The sequence below is a fragment of the Phoca vitulina genome, unplaced genomic scaffold, assembly GCF_004348235.1.
Source record: "Phoca vitulina isolate PV1807 unplaced genomic scaffold, GSC_HSeal_1.0 scaffold16, whole genome shotgun sequence".
NCBI lineage: Eukaryota > Metazoa > Chordata > Mammalia > Carnivora > Phocidae > Phoca > Phoca vitulina.
In genome coordinates this window covers 30,832,035-30,853,482 of record NW_022589719.1, presented here as the reverse complement: position 1 = coordinate 30,853,482, position 21,448 = coordinate 30,832,035, and the positions used below count along the sequence as shown (strand labels likewise).

The 21,448-nt window shown below is 58.0% G+C and overlaps 1 protein-coding gene across 14 annotated transcripts in view; it reads left to right on the top strand.

Moving 5' to 3' along the window:
• The window catches only part of NRXN2 (neurexin 2), a 97,281-nt gene extending 75,833 nt beyond the window's left edge, over positions 1-21,448 (top strand). For 5 of the 14 annotated variants that reach the window (XM_032414354.1, XM_032414355.1, XM_032414353.1 and 2 more), the window contains 4 exons: positions 2,899-2,988; positions 6,339-6,664; positions 8,956-9,034; positions 20,983-21,448. In XM_032414354.1, the coding sequence (XP_032270245.1) occupies positions 2,899-2,988; positions 6,339-6,664; positions 8,956-9,034; positions 20,983-21,287 (800 nt within the window). In that variant the 3' untranslated portion in view covers positions 21,288-21,448. Of the gene's footprint in view, positions 1-2,898; positions 2,989-6,338; positions 6,665-8,955; positions 9,035-20,400 lie in introns of all 14 variants that reach the window. The other 9 variants (XM_032414348.1, XM_032414347.1, XM_032414346.1 and 6 more) reach the window with 3 other exon arrangements.

Here is a 21,448-nt window from a genome sequence, read left to right as displayed (position 1 = left end):
GTGGGCAGAGAGGCTGCCCCACGCTGGCTGAGAAGGGTGTGGGCAGAAGGACAGGGAAAGGTGCAGGTGTGCAAACCCTCATGGGCCCACTTACCCAGCTCCCCATCGTGCAGGCTTGTGCCCAACCCTCTCTGGAGCTAAAGAGAACCACATCCCCCCCTCCCCCAAAATACAGAGGCTAACGGACATACAGGCCAGCCACAGACACATGGTGACTGCAAAGACTTGTGCGGTCAGACCGACGTAGGAGCAACACGAGCCCTGCCGAGGGACGCCAGCCTCCACCCGGGTTCTGGGCATGTGTGGGTCGCTGAGGCGCACAAACGCTCCTGCGTGCAGTCTTGCAGGTGCACAGGCTAGGCCGTGAAGGTGTGATTACCCTACGGCCATCAGTCTTCTCTCGCTCTCAGCCACACACACGTGAGGGCAACTTTGGTAACAGTGAGGACTCCAGCCTGGGCTGAACAGGGTTGTACTGGGAGGACGTGAAGGCTTCACCACATCAAGCCATGACTCGGGCCCAGAGCTTCTTCCCTTGGGGCCCAGCAGGCCAGAGGCCAGGTTGGAGGGTTCATGCATGCTCTCTTCTGATCAGGGACCCCTGGCGGGGGGTGGGGAAGACTGCTGGGTGCCCCCTCACTCGCAAACCAGGTAACCTGGTGCCTGCCTGTGTGCAGTGTGAGGGCAGATGGTCGACGCAAGCCAAATGTCATCCTGAGCCACACTGGCGGGCTGGGCTGCCAGGCGGCACGGGCGCAGGGCCTGGGCCTCCAGACTTTTCGGGAGCACGGAGACTCAGCTCTTAGACTCCGAGGCCTTTTAATCCTGGACCTCCTACTGACAAGTCATGTGGCCTTGGGCGAGTCATCCAGCCTCTGTGAATCTGTCTCCGCCTCTGAAAGATAGGGATAATAGGCACCTCATAGTAATAACCCAAGAAAGCACTAGAAAGGCATGGCATAGAGGAAGTGCTCAACAAACAGAACTTTGGTTAGAACTGTTATGTGCCCCAATGAGGCAGATGTACATTCTTCCCTTCCTCTTGGGACACACACAGGGACAGCTACAGAGACACACACAGGAGGTCCCTAAGAGCCTCCTGCCCTCCTGAGTCTCTGGCTCTGTGCCTGACTCCCTTCTGGCCCCTTCACCTCTCCTCCAGTGTCTTCTTTGGTCCCTCTCACTCCCACCCCCAGGCTGGGATGCCCTGTGCCACCTCTAGGAGAACAAAGAACACTGCTGGTCACTTGTCAGTCTCCCCTGCTTGGCTGGGGCACTCTGCGGGTAAGGGCCAAGCCTTCGTCTTTGCATCTCCAATACCCAGCACGAGGAATGGAGCAGGCACTCAAGAAATGTTTGTTGAGTGACTAAACAAGTGAACAATCCATTTTTACTGAAACACTAGTGACCTAAATCCGTAGGGAAGGCAAGGTCTTGTGTCAGGAGCATCTAGGGAGGCAGCAGCTGTGCACACACACGGACACGTCGTGTGCTTGTTCACGGGAGACGTCCACGGCAGGCCCGGGCCCAGGCCTCACTGGGGGCACGCACAGCCGTGCAGTGTGAGAGGAGCAGGAAAGCCGCCCCCCCCACCCCCCGCCAACACGTTATTGAACACTGTACGTGGTTTCAATGGGAAGAGTGGCCAGATTCCCCCAAAGGAAATCATTTCCTTTTCCACTGCTATAGACTAGGATAATCCACAGCCTGTGGGTGCAGGGAGGAGCACACCGAACTCCTAGGCACACTGACAAACCCCTTTCCACAGTCTGTTTCTCTCATACAGACACACACACACACACACACACACACACACACACACACACACAATCTTTGCTCCCCATCTCCAGGGCCTGGACAATGGTGAGTGGAGAGAGGGACAGGCAGGGTGGAGAAGGGGTGGGGTTAGGGATTGGGGGGAGGAGCCTGAAGGAGAAAGGCTAGTGAGTGACAGGGGGTCAGGAGCTGGGCTGGGTCCCCAGGGCAGAGACAAAAGGGGACCAGAGTAGAGCCGAGTCTGAGGGTCTTGGAATGGGGCTGAGATGGGGGGAGAGAGCCACCAGACAGAGGGGCTTGGGGGGGCCTGTGGGGAGGGAACCAGGGCAGGCTTAGAGGTGTGGAAGAGATGGCTGCAGGAGAGGTGGAGAAGGCCAGAGGGGTGGGTGGAGCGGCGGGGTGGCGCAGTGACCTGTAGGGATGGCGGGCAGGGTGGCAAGGCTGTGGTGGTGGGCCCTTTGGGGAGGGAGGGATGGGGATGGAAGCCGGTGGGGTAGGGGTGCGGGGTGAACTGGCAAAGAAGGCGCCTCGGGGAGCTGAGCACGGAAGGGAAAGGGAGCTGAATGCCTGGAGAAGTGGTTTAAATGTCACTGTTAAGCGCGAGTGCCGGGCCACCCCCTAAATGCCGCATAAACCCCACTTAACCCATCCCTCCCACTTCTAAACCACCCTCTAAACTCAGTAACCAGCCGGGCCACTGAGGCCCCCCACCCCCTAACTTAAACCTGCTAAATGCCCCTCCCTGCCCTCACTGCCCCACTCTGGGATGGGGAAGGAAGGTGGGCACAACAGCTTGAACACAGATAAACCTGTTTAACCTCTGACCTTTGACCTTCCAGCTGCCTTTTCTTTTCCGTCCCCTTTCCTTTTCTTCTATGTCCCTGTCTTTTTGTTTGGGTCACTCATGCCCCTCGGGTGGGGCTGGCTCTGGACGGGAGCCTAGGGAGGGGACGGGAGGACGAGGGACCTAGCGCTTCTTCTCCCGCCTTGGGTGGACCTTCCCCCCTTTCTGGTGGATGTTGCTGCTTTACTCTGAATCTCCTGAGAAACGCGTAATTACTTTGCTAACTCCTTTGGACTTCGCTGCCTGAGAAACCTACTGTCTTTCTAAACTTTTCCAAGGAAACTTTGATAACGAGCGCCTGGCGATTGCTAGACAGAGAATCCCCTACCGGCTTGGTCGAGTAGTAGATGAGTGGCTGCTCGACAAAGGTAATTAACCAGAATTAATTAATTAATTAATTAACTTTAAAAACACTATCTTAAAGGTGCAGAGCTCTCTCTTTCCCCACCGTGCCTTCCCCATCGCCCGCCCCTTAGCGGAGGCCTGATGATACCCCTGGGATGCCCCCCCTTTCCTCTCGGGAGTCAATCATCTGTGTCTTTAGAAGTAGAGTGGTGGTTTTGGACAGGGCTGGGTTTTGCTCAGAAGAAGGAGAGTCCTTGGGCTCTTTCCAAAGCTGGGATGGGCTAGGATAATCCACGAGCTGAGCCTCCCGAACCTGGTAAAGCAGGCTAGAGTGTAGATCGGGAGCAGGGTTTGGTGAAGGGCCGGCCAGAGGGCCACAGGGCGCTGAGAAGCAGGAAGTGCTGATCCTAGGATCCAAAAGGAGGGTGGGAAGGCTTCACTGGGGTCATCCTAGGAGGAAAGGGAAGCGGGGGAGGGAGGCCTCACATCCTACTGGAAGACCCCCACCCACCCACCCAAGGGAGTGGCTGTAGGACACTGTCTCTGGAATGGGTCCACGTTGGTCCGGAAGGCCTCTCGGAAGTGAACAGAGGCAGGGGTAGGGAGAAACTAGGAGGTAGGAGCAGGGGCAGCCGTCCCACAGGGCTTTCTGTGCTGGCTGCTCAGATGAGGAAGACAGAACAGGCTAGCTGAGTGGTGAGGCACTGCTGGGTGTGAGGGAGAAGGCCACTTGTTACCAAGGGAAGTTGGGGCCAAGGGCAAAGCCATCCCATTCCCTTCGGAGAGGGGGCGAGCTCTGTACCTCTAAGGCTAAACTCTAGGGGGGAAGTAGCACTGTTAAACCCCCACGTAACCAGCTGATAACTGTGCTTTTAAATGTCCACTGGGGCCTGCCCCAGCTAAAACCCCCAAATGTCACCTCCAGCCCCCCACACAGCCAGCGGGGACTAAACATATTGATAACCAGATGTGATAAATCCATAACAGGACAAAAAGTTAAAGGGACTGTAACAGACATCGCTAAAACCTACAGCCCCCAGCCGCACTGGGTTGCTCTCTCCAGCGGGGCGAACTTTAACCCTTTGAGGAGTTCATGGCGGGCGGGGCTGCAGGGGCCAAGTTCGCTAACCTGTGTAGCTTCCTCTCCATTACCCAACTCCCTCTCCCAGAATTAGAGAGGCCAAGGGAGCAGCTTGGGCTGAGGCTGGGACAACTTGTGACCCCAGGTAGGCAGAGCCACTTGACAGGTCCTTGCGGGGGGGAGGGGTGGTGGGGCTTTGCATTCAGGTGATGGTGAACCCCAGTGGTCCTTCCTTAGCTGCGGGGCCATACCCTCTCTTTAGACCTCTACTTCCGCTTCTGGAAAGTGAAAGATTGGGCAAAATGCTCTGGTATTTCCCAGAGTGTGGAAGGAGGAGCTCACTTCCCCTTTCTCAGGAGGGGTCAGCCCCCTCAGCCCCCTCAGCCTAACTTGTGGGGGCTGCTGGGAGACTGAGATGAAGTAAAGAGCAGGAAAGTATTTAAGAATGAGATCTGGGCCCTCTTGGAGGGATTATTTTACTGTCAGCATCTGGCATGTGGTAGGTGCTCAATAAATATTTATCGAATGAGTCAATTTCCAGTTCTAAAACATGTCCGGTGAAGCGCAAGTCCCATGAGAGACTTCCCAAGAAAGAGATTGTGGTAAAATGAGCTTGGGAAATGCTGAATCCCGTTTCTTCCTCTTGGAGATGCATGTGGACGTTGGTTTAATAAAGGCACTGAGAAGTCCTGTGAGAAAGAAACCTGTCGTTTAATTGTGAAGCATTTGCTTCCCCAACGTGTTCAACCACTGCCTCTTCACTGTCTCCTAATTCTTATGCCTGGGAGTAATCTCTGGACGTGGTAGTCCTCAGGCACCTCTCTGGGTCTGGTATTCCAGTTGCTACTAACTAGTGCTCAGCTTTTGTGGCCTCCGGTTCCCCCATTTGGAAGAGGGTGCCGCTGCTCCAGGGCAGAGTAAGGAGCTAGGCAGTGGGAGGGCACCGGGGGCGGGGGGAGAGGCTGAGCGGAGGACTGAGCAGATTCCCCGCCATGGACGGTCAGACAGATGGTTGGGTGGCCCAGGGAACCTGTGTTTCCAAAGAGGGTGTGGGTTTCACAGGTTGGACTATCCTCAGCCCAGGTTTTGGGGGCAGGGCGTACAGACACCTAACTCTAAACCAGATCTTTAACGAGGCACTAACCAGAGGCTAACGAGGGCTAAGCCAGGTTTTAAACCCCCCAGCGCCCGCAGGGAAGGTCCAGGGGAGCGGGGGGGGGGGGCAATGGAGTAGCTCCTCTGCCCCTCCTCCTCCCCAAATAAGCAACACCAAAAACCAAAGTTAAATCTAAACTTAAACATAATAAATATCTTTTCTAAAAACCAAACCAAAGCAACAAACTCAGAGGGTTAAACCGACCCCCAGATCCACTAAAACCAAAAAGAACAGCCGAACCCCACCCAGGTGGGAATGCTCAGGTGTCACTGCTGAGTGGGGAGCGAGATTGGAGCTGGAGCGGGTTTTTTTTTTGGCTGTCAGCGAGCGAAGCAAGGTCCCTTTAACGTTTTCCATCTCTGTGCTTGCACATCCTGGCGGGGAGGAAGGCCTCTGCTCTCCAGGGCCTGGTCCCCCCTGGGCAGGGGCAGCAGCTGGGCCTTGGAGGGGGGAGGCGAGAGGGGAGCCTGGCCAGAGGTCAGAGGGCTTGGTGGTGGCTGGCAGGGCAGAGTGGGGTCTGTGTGGCTGCTCCCACCCTCACGCACGCCAGCCCTCCTCCCGCGCACCGTCCTCACCTCCGGCACGTCGGTGTCGCCTCCCTCTCTGCTTTGACACGCACTGACCACTCAGCCTGCCAGTCCCCTTCTTTGTCTCTGCCTCTTTGTCTCCTCTGTCTGCTGCTTCTGAGGGCTCCATGGCTTGGGGGGGACACCGGGCGTGGCACGTTTGGGGAAGCAGAGGGAGAAGATGGGGATCAAATTGAGGGAAGGGAAAGAAGGGGGGGAGCGATGCCCCTGGAGCAGGAGAGGAGAGGGGGATGGGAAGGTCAGAGGCATGAGCATGGCTGGGAGAGGGGGGAGCTGGGCTCCCTTTCCCAGCCCATGTGTGCCTTGGGGACCCTCCCCCTCTGGGGTCCCCACCTGGCTGCGCTGGGGGCTGTGGCTGACGAGGACTTTCCCTTTGGTGTCTGCCCCTTCCTCGTTTCTCCAACCCCCCGCCCCTGCCCCTTGCTGGTTTCCCTCTCGATCCTCTTTCCTTCCCTTGGCTTCCCTCTGTTCTCCCCATCCCTCTCTGATCTCTCCCCGCTGCCTGCCCCTCCTCTGTCTGCCGCCCCCACCAACTCCCCTCCCCACCAGGCCGCCAGCTGACCATCTTCAACAGCCAGGCTGCCATCAAGATCGGGGGCCGGGATCAGGGCCGCCCCTTCCAGGGCCAGGTGTCCGGCCTCTACTACAATGGGCTCAAGGTGCTGGCGCTGGCCGCCGAGAGCGACCCCAATGTGCGGACCGAGGGCCACCTGCGCCTGGTGGGGGAGGGGCCGTCCGTGCTGCTCAGTGCGGAGACCACGGCCACCACCCTGCTGGCCGACATGGCCACCACCATCATGGAGACCACCACCACCATGGCTACTACGACCACACGCCGGGGCCGCTCCCCCACGCTGAGGGACAGCACCACCCAGGTGAGGACCCTTGGGGCTGACGGACGAGGAGTGAGGCCTCGGGTGGGGGACAGGGCTGATGTCTACGTAGGAACTGTGGCACCCAGAGGAGGGTCTGAGGGGCCTGGTGGGGTCCTGGAGGCTCCTTCGCATCCTTGTCATGGCGATGGTTCAGGTGAGGTGGGAAAGGCCTCCCTTCACGAAGTGGCCTTTGCCTTGGTGACCAGGGTTGTTGTACGTGGGAAGGTGGTTACTGTTTCTAGGGGTCAGGTCCAGTGGTAAGGGGGAGTTTGGTACTCCAGCTAGACCAGGGAAGACTGCCTAAGAGTCCACTCTGGACTGGAGTGAAGGTGGAATGACCCGTCTGCCTGCCCCATACCGGAGGCCAGGCCCCGTGGGGTGTGGGCAGCGAGTGGGAGATGGGTACAACCAGGATGGCATTGCTCTGGCTGGGCACCTAGGAGACAGCCCTGGAGGGGCCAGAGGCTCAGCTGGGGGTGGCCGCCGCTCTCTGGAGGCTGGCTGAGGCGCGGAACAATGTCTCCCGGATTGCCGGTGTCCTCATAGTGGGACTCCAAGCCCACTGCCTTCTCGCATCCTCTCCTCGTGACCTTGAGCAGGTGTCCCCCCGCCCCCCCAGCAGGCCTCAGGGTTCCCTATGCCTGTGGGTCGGAGGGGGTGTTGGTTCAGACAGTTCCCTGGTGCTTTACCCCCCGCACTGCCTGCCCACCTGCTCATGTGCTCTCTCTGGATCAGGTCAAGCCCAAGTGATTTGAGTTGATCTCTTGTACACGGAGGGGGGTCGAACCTGGGGAATGAGGCTCTCACGGGGCAGGATAGGCCTGGCTCTCCAGGTGCCAAAAGCCAATTGGGCATGTGTGACTTACGGAGGCAACTCGGGGGCCCGGCTGAGTTTTCTGGTTGTTGCCTTCAATGATTGTGGCCCAGGGAGGGCTCACACCTGGCGTGGTAGACCTTACTCAGTCACCCCAGCCCCCCGCCCGAGCTACTGTTGTCCCTCATCACCCATGGCTGTTGAGCCTCTGTGTCTGGAGAGAAATCTGTGCTGCTGGGGTGAGGGAGAAGTATGGGGGCAGCCTGGGGGGTGGACCCCAACTCCACCGGCCTTCACTGTCTGTCAGTCCCCTCAGCCCTGCCAGTCTGTGCTGTAGGTGGCCTGGGGCTGGCTGACACCCTCATGCAGGCGGGAGAGAGAAGTCTGAACCCCCTTCCCCTCTGCCTTCACGGGCAAGAAAAGCTAGGGCCCCCGAAGGCCAGACCTTGCCCCAGGGAGCAGGGAGCCCCAAGGTTGGGCACCGACTATGCCCAGTGTCCAGAGACAAGAAGGGCCCCCCAGTCTCAGTGGGAGGGCGATGGACTGACCATCCAGGTGGAAGAGAGGGGCGGGGGCCTTCGGGGTCACAGCTGTGCTGGGGAAGCCCCCACAGGATGGAGGGTGCTGGGGGGGCAAGGATGCCCAAGGAAAACCAGTCTTCGAAGATAGGGGTTGGGGTGGGGGTGCGGGAGTGGAGAAGAGGCACCATGTGACCCTTTCACCCCTCCCCACCCCAGACTCCTCCCACCTTTGGCCTTCAGGAGCCCTCTCCCCACACCCTGCAGTCTCTTGGGCACCATTCCTGCCTGGACTCTGGGTTTCCCTCCTTGGGTCTCTTCCCTAACACACCCTGAGCGCGCTCCCCTCCCTGCCCCCTTACATTCACTCATCTTGGGGATTCTCTTTCTTTGCAATCAGGAGGAGAGAAAATGCTGACAAAGTCGACTCCCATTGCCATGGCAACCACAGCCCTAATTATTGTGTGCAGCCTGGTTCCGGGCTCTGGGAAGGGGGTTGGGAGAGAGATGAGGGTGGTGGGATAGTGAGGTTGGAGCCAGGAGCCACCCCCCACCCCAGGTTCTGCTTCCCTTCTCTGTCTGTGCTGGCCTCCAGAGGCCCCCATGCCTCATCTCCCCAATGCCCTGGGCCCCCTTGCTCCAGCCCTGCACCCCCAGGGCCAGCGTCCAGTCTCCCCGGCTTCCTAGAAATAAAAGACACAGCATGTGCCGTCTCACTGGTCCCCGGGAGCTGTGGGAGTTCCTGCAGGGTGGGCGCTGGCCAGTCTGTCTTTGCACAGCAGGGAACAGGAGGCTCTCGATCACCCAGCCAGCAATGGGAGAACTGGGGCACGGACCAGGGTGTGTGTCTTGGCCCAGGACCCATCTCCTGTGTGGTGCCACACCTCAAGAGGTGGCTTTGGGGCCTACTGACCCACCACTGGGCCCTCTTCCCCACCCCTCCCTCCTCTCGCCCACAGAACACGGATGACCTCTTGGTGGCCTCTGCCGAGTGTCCAAGTGATGACGAGGACCTGGAAGAGTGTGAGCCCAGTACTGGTGAGTGCCTTTCCCCCCTCCCCTGCCCCGGGCCCGGGTGACGCTGATGGGAGGGGGGCGACTGTCCCTGCCACCTGGCCCAAGTCCAAGGGGCCTGCTGCCAGGTCTTACCTTTCCCCGATAGCTTCCTCTGCCTTCCTGCCATTCCCCTCCAGGTCCCTCAAATTGTCCCTCTGGCAAGGCAGTTTCTGGCCCTTTGGTGCCCCAGCCCTCCGAGGTAGTGAGGTCCTTAGCTTGGGATCCTGGGGTTCAGGGCCAAGGAATGCTGGGAAGGAAAGAGGGAGACTTTGCCCTAGCGAGATGAGTAACTGCAGCTCCCATGAGTCTTTATTGGGTGTGGGGTGGAGGGGGGGGTAGGTGGGAGATCGCAAGCTTAGGAACTACAAATCCCATCAGCTTTTGGGTCCAGAACTGCAACTCCCATCAGTCCCTGAGGCCTGATTTTCCCCGGGTCAGCAGTAGAGGAGATCTCTGCTCATTCCCGGTCTCAGGGAGGTGGCCAGACACTCTGCCAGGGCTGCCAGGCCAAGCTGGGGCAGTTCTACCACACGGCAGCTCTGTGCCAGGCAGTGCGTGGCTGGGAGGTGTGGTCCCTTGGGGAGACTGGGACCTGAGGTCTGGTCTAGATTTCTAGTGGAGCACCTGCCATTGAAGGAGAGCAGGGCTGGGAGGGAAGGCTTCCTGGGGGTGGCATTCCAGGCCTCTGCTGGATCCTTTCAGTTGGAGAGAAGGGTGCGGCCCCAGAGAGACCCGATTGGCAAAGGAAGGGTGGGCCTTGAGTGCCAACTGAGAAGTGTGGGGTGTGGAGTGGTGCAGTGGGTGCAAGGGCTGCTCATCTGAGTAGGTTGGGGTAGCTGAGAGGAGCCGGGGGGAGGGAGGGCCTGAGGAGCTGAGGTCCTGGTGCTTACAACTGGCAGTGGGAAGGGAGGAAGGACTGAATATGGCCAGATTTCTCAGTGAGGGATCATGGGACTTGGTGGTGGGCCTGGATGAGCCTGTGGGAGCCTCATCCCTGGCTTGGGTTTCCAGAGACTTCTCCTGGTTACCTTGCAATGCATGGCACCTGGGCTGTTGCTACTGGAAGGCTGGAGGTTGGGGCGGATGCCTGTAGGTTTGGGGGAGGTGATCAGTCAGGTGAGGTGGGCAGCGTGACTGGGGCATATCTTGTGAATCTGGCCTGGGGTGGGGGTATGGGGGGGTCTGCCAGTCCCAGAGGAGATGCTTAATCTGAGGCTAGGCTGCAACCATGGAAGGAGTGTGGGGAGAGCAAGAAAAACCATGGAGCCTTGGGGCAGAGGCTCAGGTTCCAGAGGCCAAAGGCAGAGGCAGTTCTGGGGCCCAGCACCCCCGACACTGTAGGCCAGAGCTGAAGAGGGTTGTTTGGTGGTCCTGGGCCCTGAGGCACTTGGAGGAGCTGTAGGCTGTTGGGTTAGAAAGGCCTCCCCATCCACAGCTAAGAGCTGGTGCTTTCTGGAACAGACGCCCTCCACTGTGGGGAGGCCCCTCTGCTGGGGGGCCATCTGGCTCCATCTCACTAGGCCATTTCAGCTCAGGGATGCACCCTCACGCTCTGCCATTGCTCTGGGAGGTTCTGGACATCTGGCAGCTTCAATATGGCACTCCCCTCGCCGACCCTGCTTCACCCCTCTGACTCGTCAGGACTGGGCTTTACTGGAGGTGGAAGCAGTGCCTTGAGCCTGGGCCTGCCAAAAGTGGCCATGATGAATGGCCCCATGAGAGCCCTGGGGGAGGACTCTGGGGACATAGGGCTGGCGGGTCCTGAGAGAAGGGCACTTGGCCCCATCCCATGTGTTTGCACACATGTGCTCACTCTGGGGGGGTGCTGTGGGGTGAGAGGAGGGGTCTGCTCTCCTTGGACCCCACGGAGAGGAGTGTTGTGCCAGACGGCCACTGTGCAGGGACGTGCAGCACATCCCGGGCCGTACCAGGGCCACACGCTATCTACCAAGGTTCTAGCTTCCCAGCTGTGGCACTGAGTGTGGGCACCGGGGGCCGAGCTCCCTTAGGCTGTGTGAGGACAAGGGAGCAAGGAGAAGCTGAAGTAGCCAGGTCAGCTGCCCTCCCCCAGTCAAAGGGCCAAGCCTATGAGAAGAGGATGGAGGGTGGAGGAGGAATGGAAGCTGGGGTTAGGGAGAGGCCGGCGGGCAGCCCGGCACACGGCTTCAAATTAAGGGCAGAGTGCGTGCTTAAGCCTCCAGAGGAAGCCGGCAGACGCCCCTGGCTCTCCCCGAGATGTGCATGGCACACACCTGCATTTCCATACTCACGCCACTCTGAAATGCTTAAAGTTGGATTTTTATCCTGATGGGAGGCAAGGCGAATGTCAAGATGACTCCAGAGCCCCTCAGGCTGATCTAAACCATGCCACCCCCCTACTTAGAGGGAAAGGGGACTCCAGCCAGAGGCCCTCTTGTGCCCCCGGTACAGGGAGGCTTTTTCCTCTAGCCGAGGGCCAGGCCTCCTTGGGCTCCAAGATCAGTGTTAGAGGCCTGCCTGGAGACTGTGGCTACCCAGGGGCTGACCCCAGGGACCCCAGGGCATTTGCATCCTTCCCACCTGCCAGATCCTCCTCCCTGCGTCCAGATGTCAGGCCTGGGATCATCCCTACTTGCTTTCCATCCTTTCCCTTGACTTGGGCCCCTTCACAGACCCCAGGCCCCACTCCTCCTCCTCCTCCCATCTTGGTGAGATCATCCTCTAACATGGGTATTTCACTTGAGGTTGGCAATCTAGTCAAAGAAGGGTATTGTTTGCCGGACACAGTGTTTAGATTCTTTTGAATGGGAGTGCCTTTAGTGGGGATGTGCTCTGCATTGTGGGTAATGTCTCACCGTCTTAGCCAGCCTGACCCACGCATTACGTTGTGGGCCTGGCCCCTGTAGGGATTAGAGTATGCGTCCCTTGAGGCACATAGGAAGTGCACACCCAGACTCAGATCCACAGAGGCACACATCTATATGCACACACAGAAGCATGCACACATACATCCATGCACATACATTCATGGATCTCCCAGCAAGCTCACACCTGCCCACTTGCTCACAGGCGCCCACCTGCTCAGACCCACAGTGTTTCACACTTACATGTGCTCATCACACCAAGGTATGCACACGGGGTGTCTCCAGCACACGGAGGCACGCTCACACACACTCATACCTGTTGAGGGACAGACCAAATGTTTCGGATCACATGCACATGGTCAGAGGCACCCACATATTTCAGACAGTCGTGATGGGCGTGTGTGTTCAGCGTGAGCTTGTCCACACACGTCCTTGGACTGCCAGAGTTCCACACCTGCAGTCAGCTCACAGAGGTACGTACATGTATACAAATCCACCTGCATAGCTCCGACCACGTCCTCCGTGCATGCTCAGGCTTACAGATGCTCACAGATGGTTCAGAGGGACCGTGCACGCACGTTCAGAACAGTGTGCTCAGACCTCCGAGGTGTGGGCGCACGCATTTGCATGAGTTCAGGGAAGCATGCATCTGTGCCCGGGCTCAGAGGTGTGTGCGGCACAGCTCCACCCAAGTTTGCACTCACGCTCAGACCTACAGTGTCCCGCGAGTAAGTTCACAGGCACCGGGACGCACAAACATCCTCAGAGGGATGTCATGTCCCAGCACGTGCAGCTCATTCCCACAGAGGTGCGCCCACGTGCATCTATGTGCCGAGATCCCCAGGGTACGTGTGCACAGGTCCTCAGAGGTGGGCTGTGTGTCGCCAGAGCCCGGGGACCATGCTCATTCAGACATTCATTTAGACCCACGCCTGCCCCCCTCCCGTGGCCCCATGAGAGGGGACCCTCTGAGGCTCCCCGTAGCTCAGACCTGCAGAGGCCCATTCTTACGTTCACGCCCATGTGTTCAGAGACACACACACACTCAGAGGCACATACATTCAGACTCACACACATGCTGGGAGCCACAACCATGCTCAGCCCTCTCAAGGCACACACAGTCCTAGGGCAGTGCACACACACACACACACACGCACACACACACACGCTGGTGTCTACACTGGCCCACATGGGCCCTCGCAGGTACTGACACACTTACTCCTGTGCTCAGATGCACACCTGAGCTGCGCGGGGAAGGCCCCCTATTCTCAGGCCCTCAGGCCATACAGACATGTTCAGACCCAGTAAAATGCCCGCCTCCGAGTGAGCACACATGGCTGTTCAGGTGCCCGCGGACACGTGTACTCAGATCCCCAGATGCCCACACGTGCTCAGCCCACGGAAGCAGCTCGTGCACGCACCCCATAGGCGCGCATCCCTCCTGAGGCTCGGCCCCCATGCACACATACACGAGACCCTCCAAGGCGTTCACAGGCTCAAGTCCACAGACACGCAGACACACTCACTCAGACCTACGCTTTTAGCTCAGAGTCACAGAGGTGCAGATGTGCTCACATTCCAGTGTTTCTTAAGGTACCACCAGTTGCTGTAATTGGTAACCTCCATAAACACAGAAATGTGTTTGTCCTTCACTTAAGGTTACAAACCAGTGTTCCTGGTGGGTGGGCAGCTCCTCGGCAAGCGCTACTCCAGGGCCTCGTCCCCTTCCCCAGGTGACTTCCTCAGTTGTGGTGGAAGGTGGCCAACAGGCGGGGTCACGAAGGGGTGGGTTCTGTGGGTCAGGCCCGGGAGGAGACGCACATTACACCTGCTGCTTCTGCTCAGTCACGTGGCCACAGCTCCGTGTCCGGGAAGGCGGGGAGGTGTGGCCTTGCTGTGCCCCCAGGAGGAAGCAGAAACAGATTTGGGGACCAGCTGGCAATTTATCTGCCCAGTGTGGCTTTGGGTCACCAACAATCCCTTTCACTCTTCCTGACATCCTGAAGCCCCACCCACTCAGGGCCGTCACGGCAAAGGTGAGGGGGTCTGGCAGGTGGCGGCCCACTTGTTGGGTCCAGACTTGCTCCTGAGGACCCGTATGTGGTCCGGATCCCTGTGTACTAAAAGGATAATTGATCTCACTGTCTACAGAGCTCAGCACACACCCCAAATCCAGTGGTGGGCCAGATGCAGCCACCACAGTAAAAACTAACTGAAAAAAGAGAAGGATGAAAATAAATAAATAAATAAATAAAACAAAAAAGAGAAGGATGGAAGGAGACACACAGAGGCCCCAAGTTCTAAGCGTTAGGAAATCCAGCCAGCACGCAGTACGTCAGACTCCATCCCTGCAGTGAGACTCCACCCGTGCAGGGGGGAGGTTTCTTCCTTAAACCCTGCATCTCCGGTCTTTGTGGCCCTGGCGCTGCCCTGTGTGAGGTTCTAACCAGTTCTTATCCTCCATGGCCATCTCTGAAGTGGGTGTTGGGGGAAATGTCCTTCTTGGGGGCCCCATGGTGTTGACAGCCCACTTCCTGCTCCTGCATATTTGGGGGCCCAAAGGCTCAAGCAGTCAAAGTAACTACACTCAGCGTTCTTTCCTGGACATACTTGTCAAGAGCTTTATTTCCTTGTTTCTCTGAATCCTTGCCTGTCTCTTAATTTAGTCATGACTATTTTGAGGGCATTTGAAACAGTAGGTGGGAAGGCCACGTCCTTAGTTTGATCTGTGGGGCATGGCTGAGCCCTCCTTATTCCGGTGGAGGTTTCACTTTGTCCCTCAAAGCCATTCCTGACCTCTCTTGTGATTTGCGGGTTGGAAGCAGGGGCTTTTTTGGCACTTGGCGAGCCCCACATTTCTGGTCTCTCTCTGTTCCCTTCTCTGCTTGCAAACCCACCCACTCTTGCCTAACTTCGTCTTCTTGTAATATGTGACTGAAAGCAGACAGTAAAAGCCAGCCTTGTCACCCCGACTTTCTGGCACGTTCCTTTCGTGCCTCAACCTCAACAGGCGCATGGCCTTCCCTGTAGGTCATCGCAAGCAGGGTTGGAACCGGATGTCCTGCCACTGCATTTCATGGTTCTGCATCTTTCTAGCCGTTTCCTTGGATTGTTATGGGAAGGCCACCGGTTTTTGTGACGTACATTTCTGGTTCAGTGTCTGTGTTAGTTCAGGTAACATTTGTTTCTGGAACAGATGACCCCCAAATCTCAGTGGGTACTTCGAGGGAGGTTTCTTGCTCAGGTGAAGCCCTGCCAGGATGCTCCTGGTCCGCGGCAGTTCTGCCCCAAGGGGTGCTTTGGGAATCCAGACTCCTTCCATCCTATGGCTCCTCCTCGATATTCAGCACGTGGTTTGCAAGGTCGCCGGAAGGAGGAGAAAGAGCACGGAGGATCACACACAGGAGACTTCCGTGGGCAGCACTAGTAGTGCCCACTGCTTAGTCATGTGGCCACACCTAATTGCAAGGGATGCTGGGAAATGTAGTCTCGGTGCCCAGGAGAGGGAGAAAATGAGTTTGGGGAAAGGGGCACTCCCAGAGGCCTACCTCATATGCTCAGACCCACGGTGGCGTGCTCACAGGTTCTCAGCGGTACAGGCATGAATTCACACACGAACACACGGGTTCTGACCTGTGCTGAGAGGCGGGTGGACACAGGCACCGCGAGAGGCTCACTTACATGCAGATCCCCTGACACCCGCGTCTGTGCGCTCACATCCATCGAGGTTCGTGTACACACGCACACCGAGGCTTAGAGACGTGTGCCCATGTGCACAGAAACAGACTCTGAGGGTGTGTTCCTGCGCGTGCACGCACACGCACACACACATACACGCACGCACACACGCACGCCTGACCTTGAGTCCACCTTGATGTTTGCCGTTGCTGTGCTGGGGTTTCCGAGTGGGGCGGGACTCCATCCTTTGGGCCACCGCACCCAGTTGCACAGGTGGTCCCCTGCGGAACAGGTGAGTAAGGGCTGAAATCTAGCCGGTGCTCTCTCCTCACCAAGCTGCTTGTCCTGGTCCTGGGAGCAGGGCTGTGTCCACCAGGAAGACAGAATACCTTTTTCTGATAGTGTACAGAGAGACCGTTTGCCAGGTCATGCACCTGAAGGGCCGTGGCCACACTGAGGGGCTGCCTTTTTTCTACCCCACACGATGTGCCCTGTGGGCTAATGGCTTTGCCCAGGCAGGTACCCAGCGCTGGTGGGTGGGGCCTCAGCCAGCTGACTGCTGAGCCTCTGACACTCAGCCTCAGTTCTCCGTGCTCCTTTGGGGGTGGGCACATCCTGCTTGGGTGGGAATGGGGTTCTTGGGTAGATTTCCAGTCAGGAGCCTCTCTGCCCTAAAGGCAGAAAGAGCTCAGCTTGCTGGTGCAGCAGACCCTAGCGGTAGGGGAGCTGGGGGAGGAGGGGTGCTCAGGAATGGCCACTGGTCTCCTTGGCCAGATGGAATTCTCTCTAGCAAGTGGGACTGACGTGCCCTGACATTCAACTTAAAAAGAGTGGAGGGGGGTGGCATCTGTGATAAATGCCCCTGTGAGTACTTCTAAGCGCTGTAGCTGCCTGACGTGGGGGAGGGGAGGGAAGCGGCCTAGGCTCTTTATCAGACTCTCAGGGGCACCCCATCCCTGGGTGCACCCTTGTAGAACTGAACCCGGGGTCCCGGGTACCACAAGTCTTTGCGAGTCTGCTCCCTCCGATGCCCAGTGAGAAGGGCGGCCCAGGGAGCCACTGGTTGGACTTTCACAGTGAGGAGTCTCTGAGGGGTCCTCCCTTCCTCCAGACCCTTATCAGGGCAAGCTTGCCTGACCCCTCCCGGACCAGTGTATGACCCCAGGAAAACCCAATACCCTATGTTGCATATGACTTGCTGGCCACAGAGCCCAGATCGGCTTGAGTGAATGTGGGGAAAGGAAGACAGTGTGGGGTCTTGGTAGCATGCTATCTTTTGGAGAGAGTGGGAGCTGTTGGGGGGGGGCGGAGATGGAGGCTCACGTGGAGGATGTGGGTGAGTACAGGACACCCTCAGGAGATGCTGTCAAAGCCGTGGACAGAGCAGGGCCCAGGAAAAGCTCCTAGAGAAGCTGGGGACATGGGGACAGGGCTGAGACCCAGATATGGAGGCCAGGACACAGTTGGGGTTGAAAGGCAGGGGCAAGAGTCAATGTGACCAGGCCTGGGAGGGCTCTGGAGCCTGGAGGAGACTGCACGGGGGAACTTGGGGGGGCTGCTATGTGCCCCAAGGACCTAAAGAACCAGTGAGTTAGGATAAATGGTTGCAGAGGGCTCAGGCTAGGCAGGATTTGTCTGTGGCCCAAGGCCTGAAGCACCCCCCCCCCACTTCCCCAGTGTATCTGGGGGTGAGAAAGAGCAGAGAGACAAGGTCTGTGCCCTGATTGACCTGATCAGCCCCTTTAGGGCATGACATGCCCCCCAGCAAGGGACTCCTCCCTGGGCCCTAGCTATGGGCAGCTGGTTGAGGGCCACAAACCTGCCCAGGACAAGCCTGATCCTGAAGCTTCCAGGAGCAGCTGGTGACCCCCTGTAAGATCGAAGGTAGAGATGGCTGTGGGTGAGAGCTGGGCCCATGGAGCAAGGTGCCTGTCACGCTGAACTCAGCAGTGCCTGAGAAGCCAGTTGCTCTGGCGCATGAGAAGGGCTCCCACCCCATCCCAGATACCAGGCCCAGTGCTGGGTGCTAGGGAGACAGACAAATGGGCCTCAAGCCTTCCTGGAAGAGGAGGTATTTGGCTGGACTTGAAGGATGAGTGAGATATCCGTAGGGGCAAGGTGCTCTAAACAGAAGGCAAAGGTCAGGGAGAGGGCAGGGGTATGGTCCAGCAGGGATGGGAACCCTGCCATGATTGGACACAGGCACCAGCCTCCCCCCAAGAGCTGAGAGCTGAGTGTGGCCCTTACCCAGGGACCAGGGGGCTGGGCCATCCCTAGTGGGTCCAGGGCTCAGGAGGTGGTAGAGGGACAAATTATTCATCCATAGGCTGGAGGTCTGTGGGAGCCAGGCCTTGGCCTTACCCTGGGCCTGGAGCCCAATACCTTAATTTTATAGATGAGGAAGCTGAGTCCAGAGAGTGAGAGAAGATTGTCCGCAGTCACACAGGGTGGCCTCCCAGGTTAACAATCAAGCTAAGAGTCAAGCAGATTACCACAGGCATGGGGAGGATGAATCAGGTCTTTCCAGGCTCCTTGTGAGATTTGGCCCTAGTGACCTTGGGAAGTCCTGCCCACCCCAGGCCTAAGCATCCTCCTCCATAAAAGGCCAACGTTGGATGGTCCCAGCTCCACAGAACATGCTTGTCTGCTTTTGGCTCTGTTTCTCAGTGTGGCTGAGCCCCAGGAGGGCCAGGTGCCCTGGGGCTTCACAGTCTGGGGTGCAGGTGAGCCCTGGCCCAGGGGGAGAGGGGAGCCTGGTGGGAGGAACAGCCTGAGAAGCTCGGCAAGGCTACAAGTTCAATGGCAAGATCTTGGCTGTGGCTGGCTAGTGCGGCCAAGGACAGCTCTGCCAGGTTGCTAGAGCTTGGGATGTGAAGATCAGCAGTGTTTGAACAGTAAGCACAGAGACTAGAGGGCTTAGGGAGCAGGGAGCTGGAGAAGACACACAAAGATGTGGCAGTGGCACATGGCTGGCTTGGCTGCAGTGGGGCCCTGGGATGCTTCCAATGGAGGGGGTAGGGGGTTGTGGAGTCAGGAAAACCGGACCCTGCAGAGACCAGGGAGAGGCACTCAGATGGGGACAGGGCTTGGGTGGAGGGAGAGCTAGAGAGGAAATCTCCAGCACCAATCAGACCCAGAGGTGCCCCTCTAGAGGAGGAAGCCCTCCCAGCAGTCCCCTAGGGCCAGACTCCAGCTGTCTCTACCCCACACCAGTGGGTAAGCAGTATTTGGGGAAGGGGCAGTGGGCTGATGGGAGTTGTAGTTGTTGTCCTGGGGGCTGATGGGAATTGTGGTCCACACCCCTCCAAGGGCTAATGGGAGTTGTAGTTCCTACCCTTTGGGGCTGATGGGAATTGCAGTTTATGCCCAGGGTACCTCAGTTATCAGACCTAGGGAGAGAGGAGACCTAATCACCCCCCACCAAACCTTCCCCACTAGTCCCCGCCCCCACTCCCACCCCTCGGGCCCTGTATTAGCAAGTGCTTCCTTCCCAGATGGCTGTGTATGTATTTTCTTTTCTTTTTTTGCTTTCTTCTTCTTTCCGTTGTTTTATTATTGTTTTAACAATAATAAGAGGGCCAGAGGCTGTCAAGCCCTGGTCAGGTCCTGGCGGCCCATGGGGGTTCTGGGGAGGGGGAGGGGGGAAGCCAGTGGGGGTCAGAGGTGGAGGGTGAAGAAAGAGAAAGTCGGGGAATTAGGGTTAGCTCAGGACTCATGTCCCTGTCCACTTCCCTCCCTCACTCCCATCCCTTCCCCACCTCCCTGCCTCTACATGGCTTCTCACCAACTCACCCAAAGTCCTATGGGACAGGACCCTTCTCCAATGTTTCTGTCTCCTCCTTGCCCACTCTTTCTCATGGACCTTGTCACCTCCCACCTTCAACTTCTTGTCGTCTCATGGCCAGCCTGCAGTTAGCCTTCAAAGCTCCTTCCCATGATCATCCCCTCTCAAGTCCTCTCACCCATTGTAGCAATTCCTACACAGCTGCCAGTCATGTACCTCTTCCCCCAGCCCTCCTCCCACTGCTCCCCACCTCCCCCTGCACGCTGACACCAAGTGGTGGTAACAGTTTCTCAATGCCAGCCTGCACTGTGCAGATTTTAGCTTTGTGTTTAATGAGGGGGAGAGGGCACAAGTGAGGGAGGAGAGAGAGTATTCAGGAGGAAGCAAGATGTCCAGGGAGAGAAAAGTGAGGGAGGGAGATACCAAACAGATAGAAAACGTTGTACGGAAAAGTTGTTTTTTCTTATTTTTTCCGGGAGAACCCGCTTACACAGCTCTGTTTGTAATTTTTTTCTTCATGCTAAAATCACACGGCCTATTTGTTGATGTAAGTTGCCTGAATTCCGTGGTATGCTATCTTCTTTTTTAAAAACAAAAGCAAAAAAAAAAAAAAAAAAAAAACAAAAGCAAAAAAAGAGAAAAATCTAGAAAAAAAAAAAAAACCCTAAAAGATACTGTTGTTAGGTTTGTTTAAATGCTGCTCTTGTATCTGTTTTTAAGCCTTAAACCAGTAGAGTTTTTTTTTTTCCGTTTCTTTTCGATTTCCTTTCCTTTCTGTTCCTTTTGGTTTCTTAAGACAAAAGACCAAAACCCAGTGAGCCACAGAGCCCGTGCGTGGGGTGCCCAGGGCATCTGAGCCGCTGCCCGCTTAAAGCGCAGTGCTCCGGCAGGCTGGCGGGCGGGCCCGGCCCGCTCTAGTCTCCGCCAAAGCCAATTGGAACCGATTTGGGTGTGTGAGGCTGTTGTTTCTCTCTCTGTGCCGGCCACCTGCACCCTGGGCCGTCGCTGACACCCTGTCTTTTCTCTTCTCTCTCTTGTTCTAGGAGGAGAGTTAATATTGCCCATTATCACGGAGGACTCCTTAGACCCCCCTCCCGTGGCCACCCGATCCCCCTTCGTGCCCCCACCCCCCACCTTCTATCCCTTCCTCACGGGCGTGGGCGCCACCCAAGACACCCTGCCCCCACCCGCGGCCCGCCGCCCGCCCGCCGGGGGCCCGTGCCAGGCCGAGCAGGACGACAGCGACTGCGAGGAGCCCATCGAGGCCTCCGGCTTTGCGTCCGGGGAGGTCTTTGACTCCAGCCTCCCCCCCACGGACGACGAGGACTTTTACACCACCTTCCCCCTGGTCACGGACCGCACCACCCTCCTGTCACCCCGCAAACCCGCTCCCCGGCCCAACCTCAGGACAGATGGGGCCACGGGCGCCCCCGGGGTGCTGCTAGCCCCCTCCGCCCCGGCCCCCAACCTGCCTGCGGGCAAAATGAACCACCGAGACCCGCTGCAGCCCTTGCTGGAGAACCCCCCCCTGGGGCCCGGGGCCCCCACGTCTTTCGAGCCGCGGAGGCCCCCTCCCCTGCGCCCCGGCGTGACCTCCGCCCCCGGCTTCCCCCGTCTGCCCACAGCCAACCCCACGGGGCCCGGGGAGCGGGGCCCGCCGGGCGCCGTGGAGGTGATCCGGGAGTCCAGCAGCACCACGGGCATGGTGGTGGGCATCGTGGCGGCCGCGGCGCTCTGCATCCTGATCCTTCTCTACGCCATGTACAAGTACCGCAACCGCGACGAGGGCTCCTACCAGGTGGACCAGAGCCGGAACTACATCAGTAACTCGGCCCAGAGCAACGGGGCGGTGGTGAAAGAGAAGGCCCCGGCTGCTCCCAAGACGCCCAGCAAGGCCAAGAAGAACAAAGACAAGGAGTACTACGTCTGAGCCCCGGCACCGCGCCCCACTGCCAACTGCCCCTCCCGGGACGGCCCGGGAGGGGGGTGCGGCCCTCTCCCTGCCGGGGCTCTGGGGACCCGCTCCCCGACTGCCTCAGACTTCTCTCACGAAGAGGAAACGCAAAAAAAAAAAAAAGAAAAAAAAAAAAA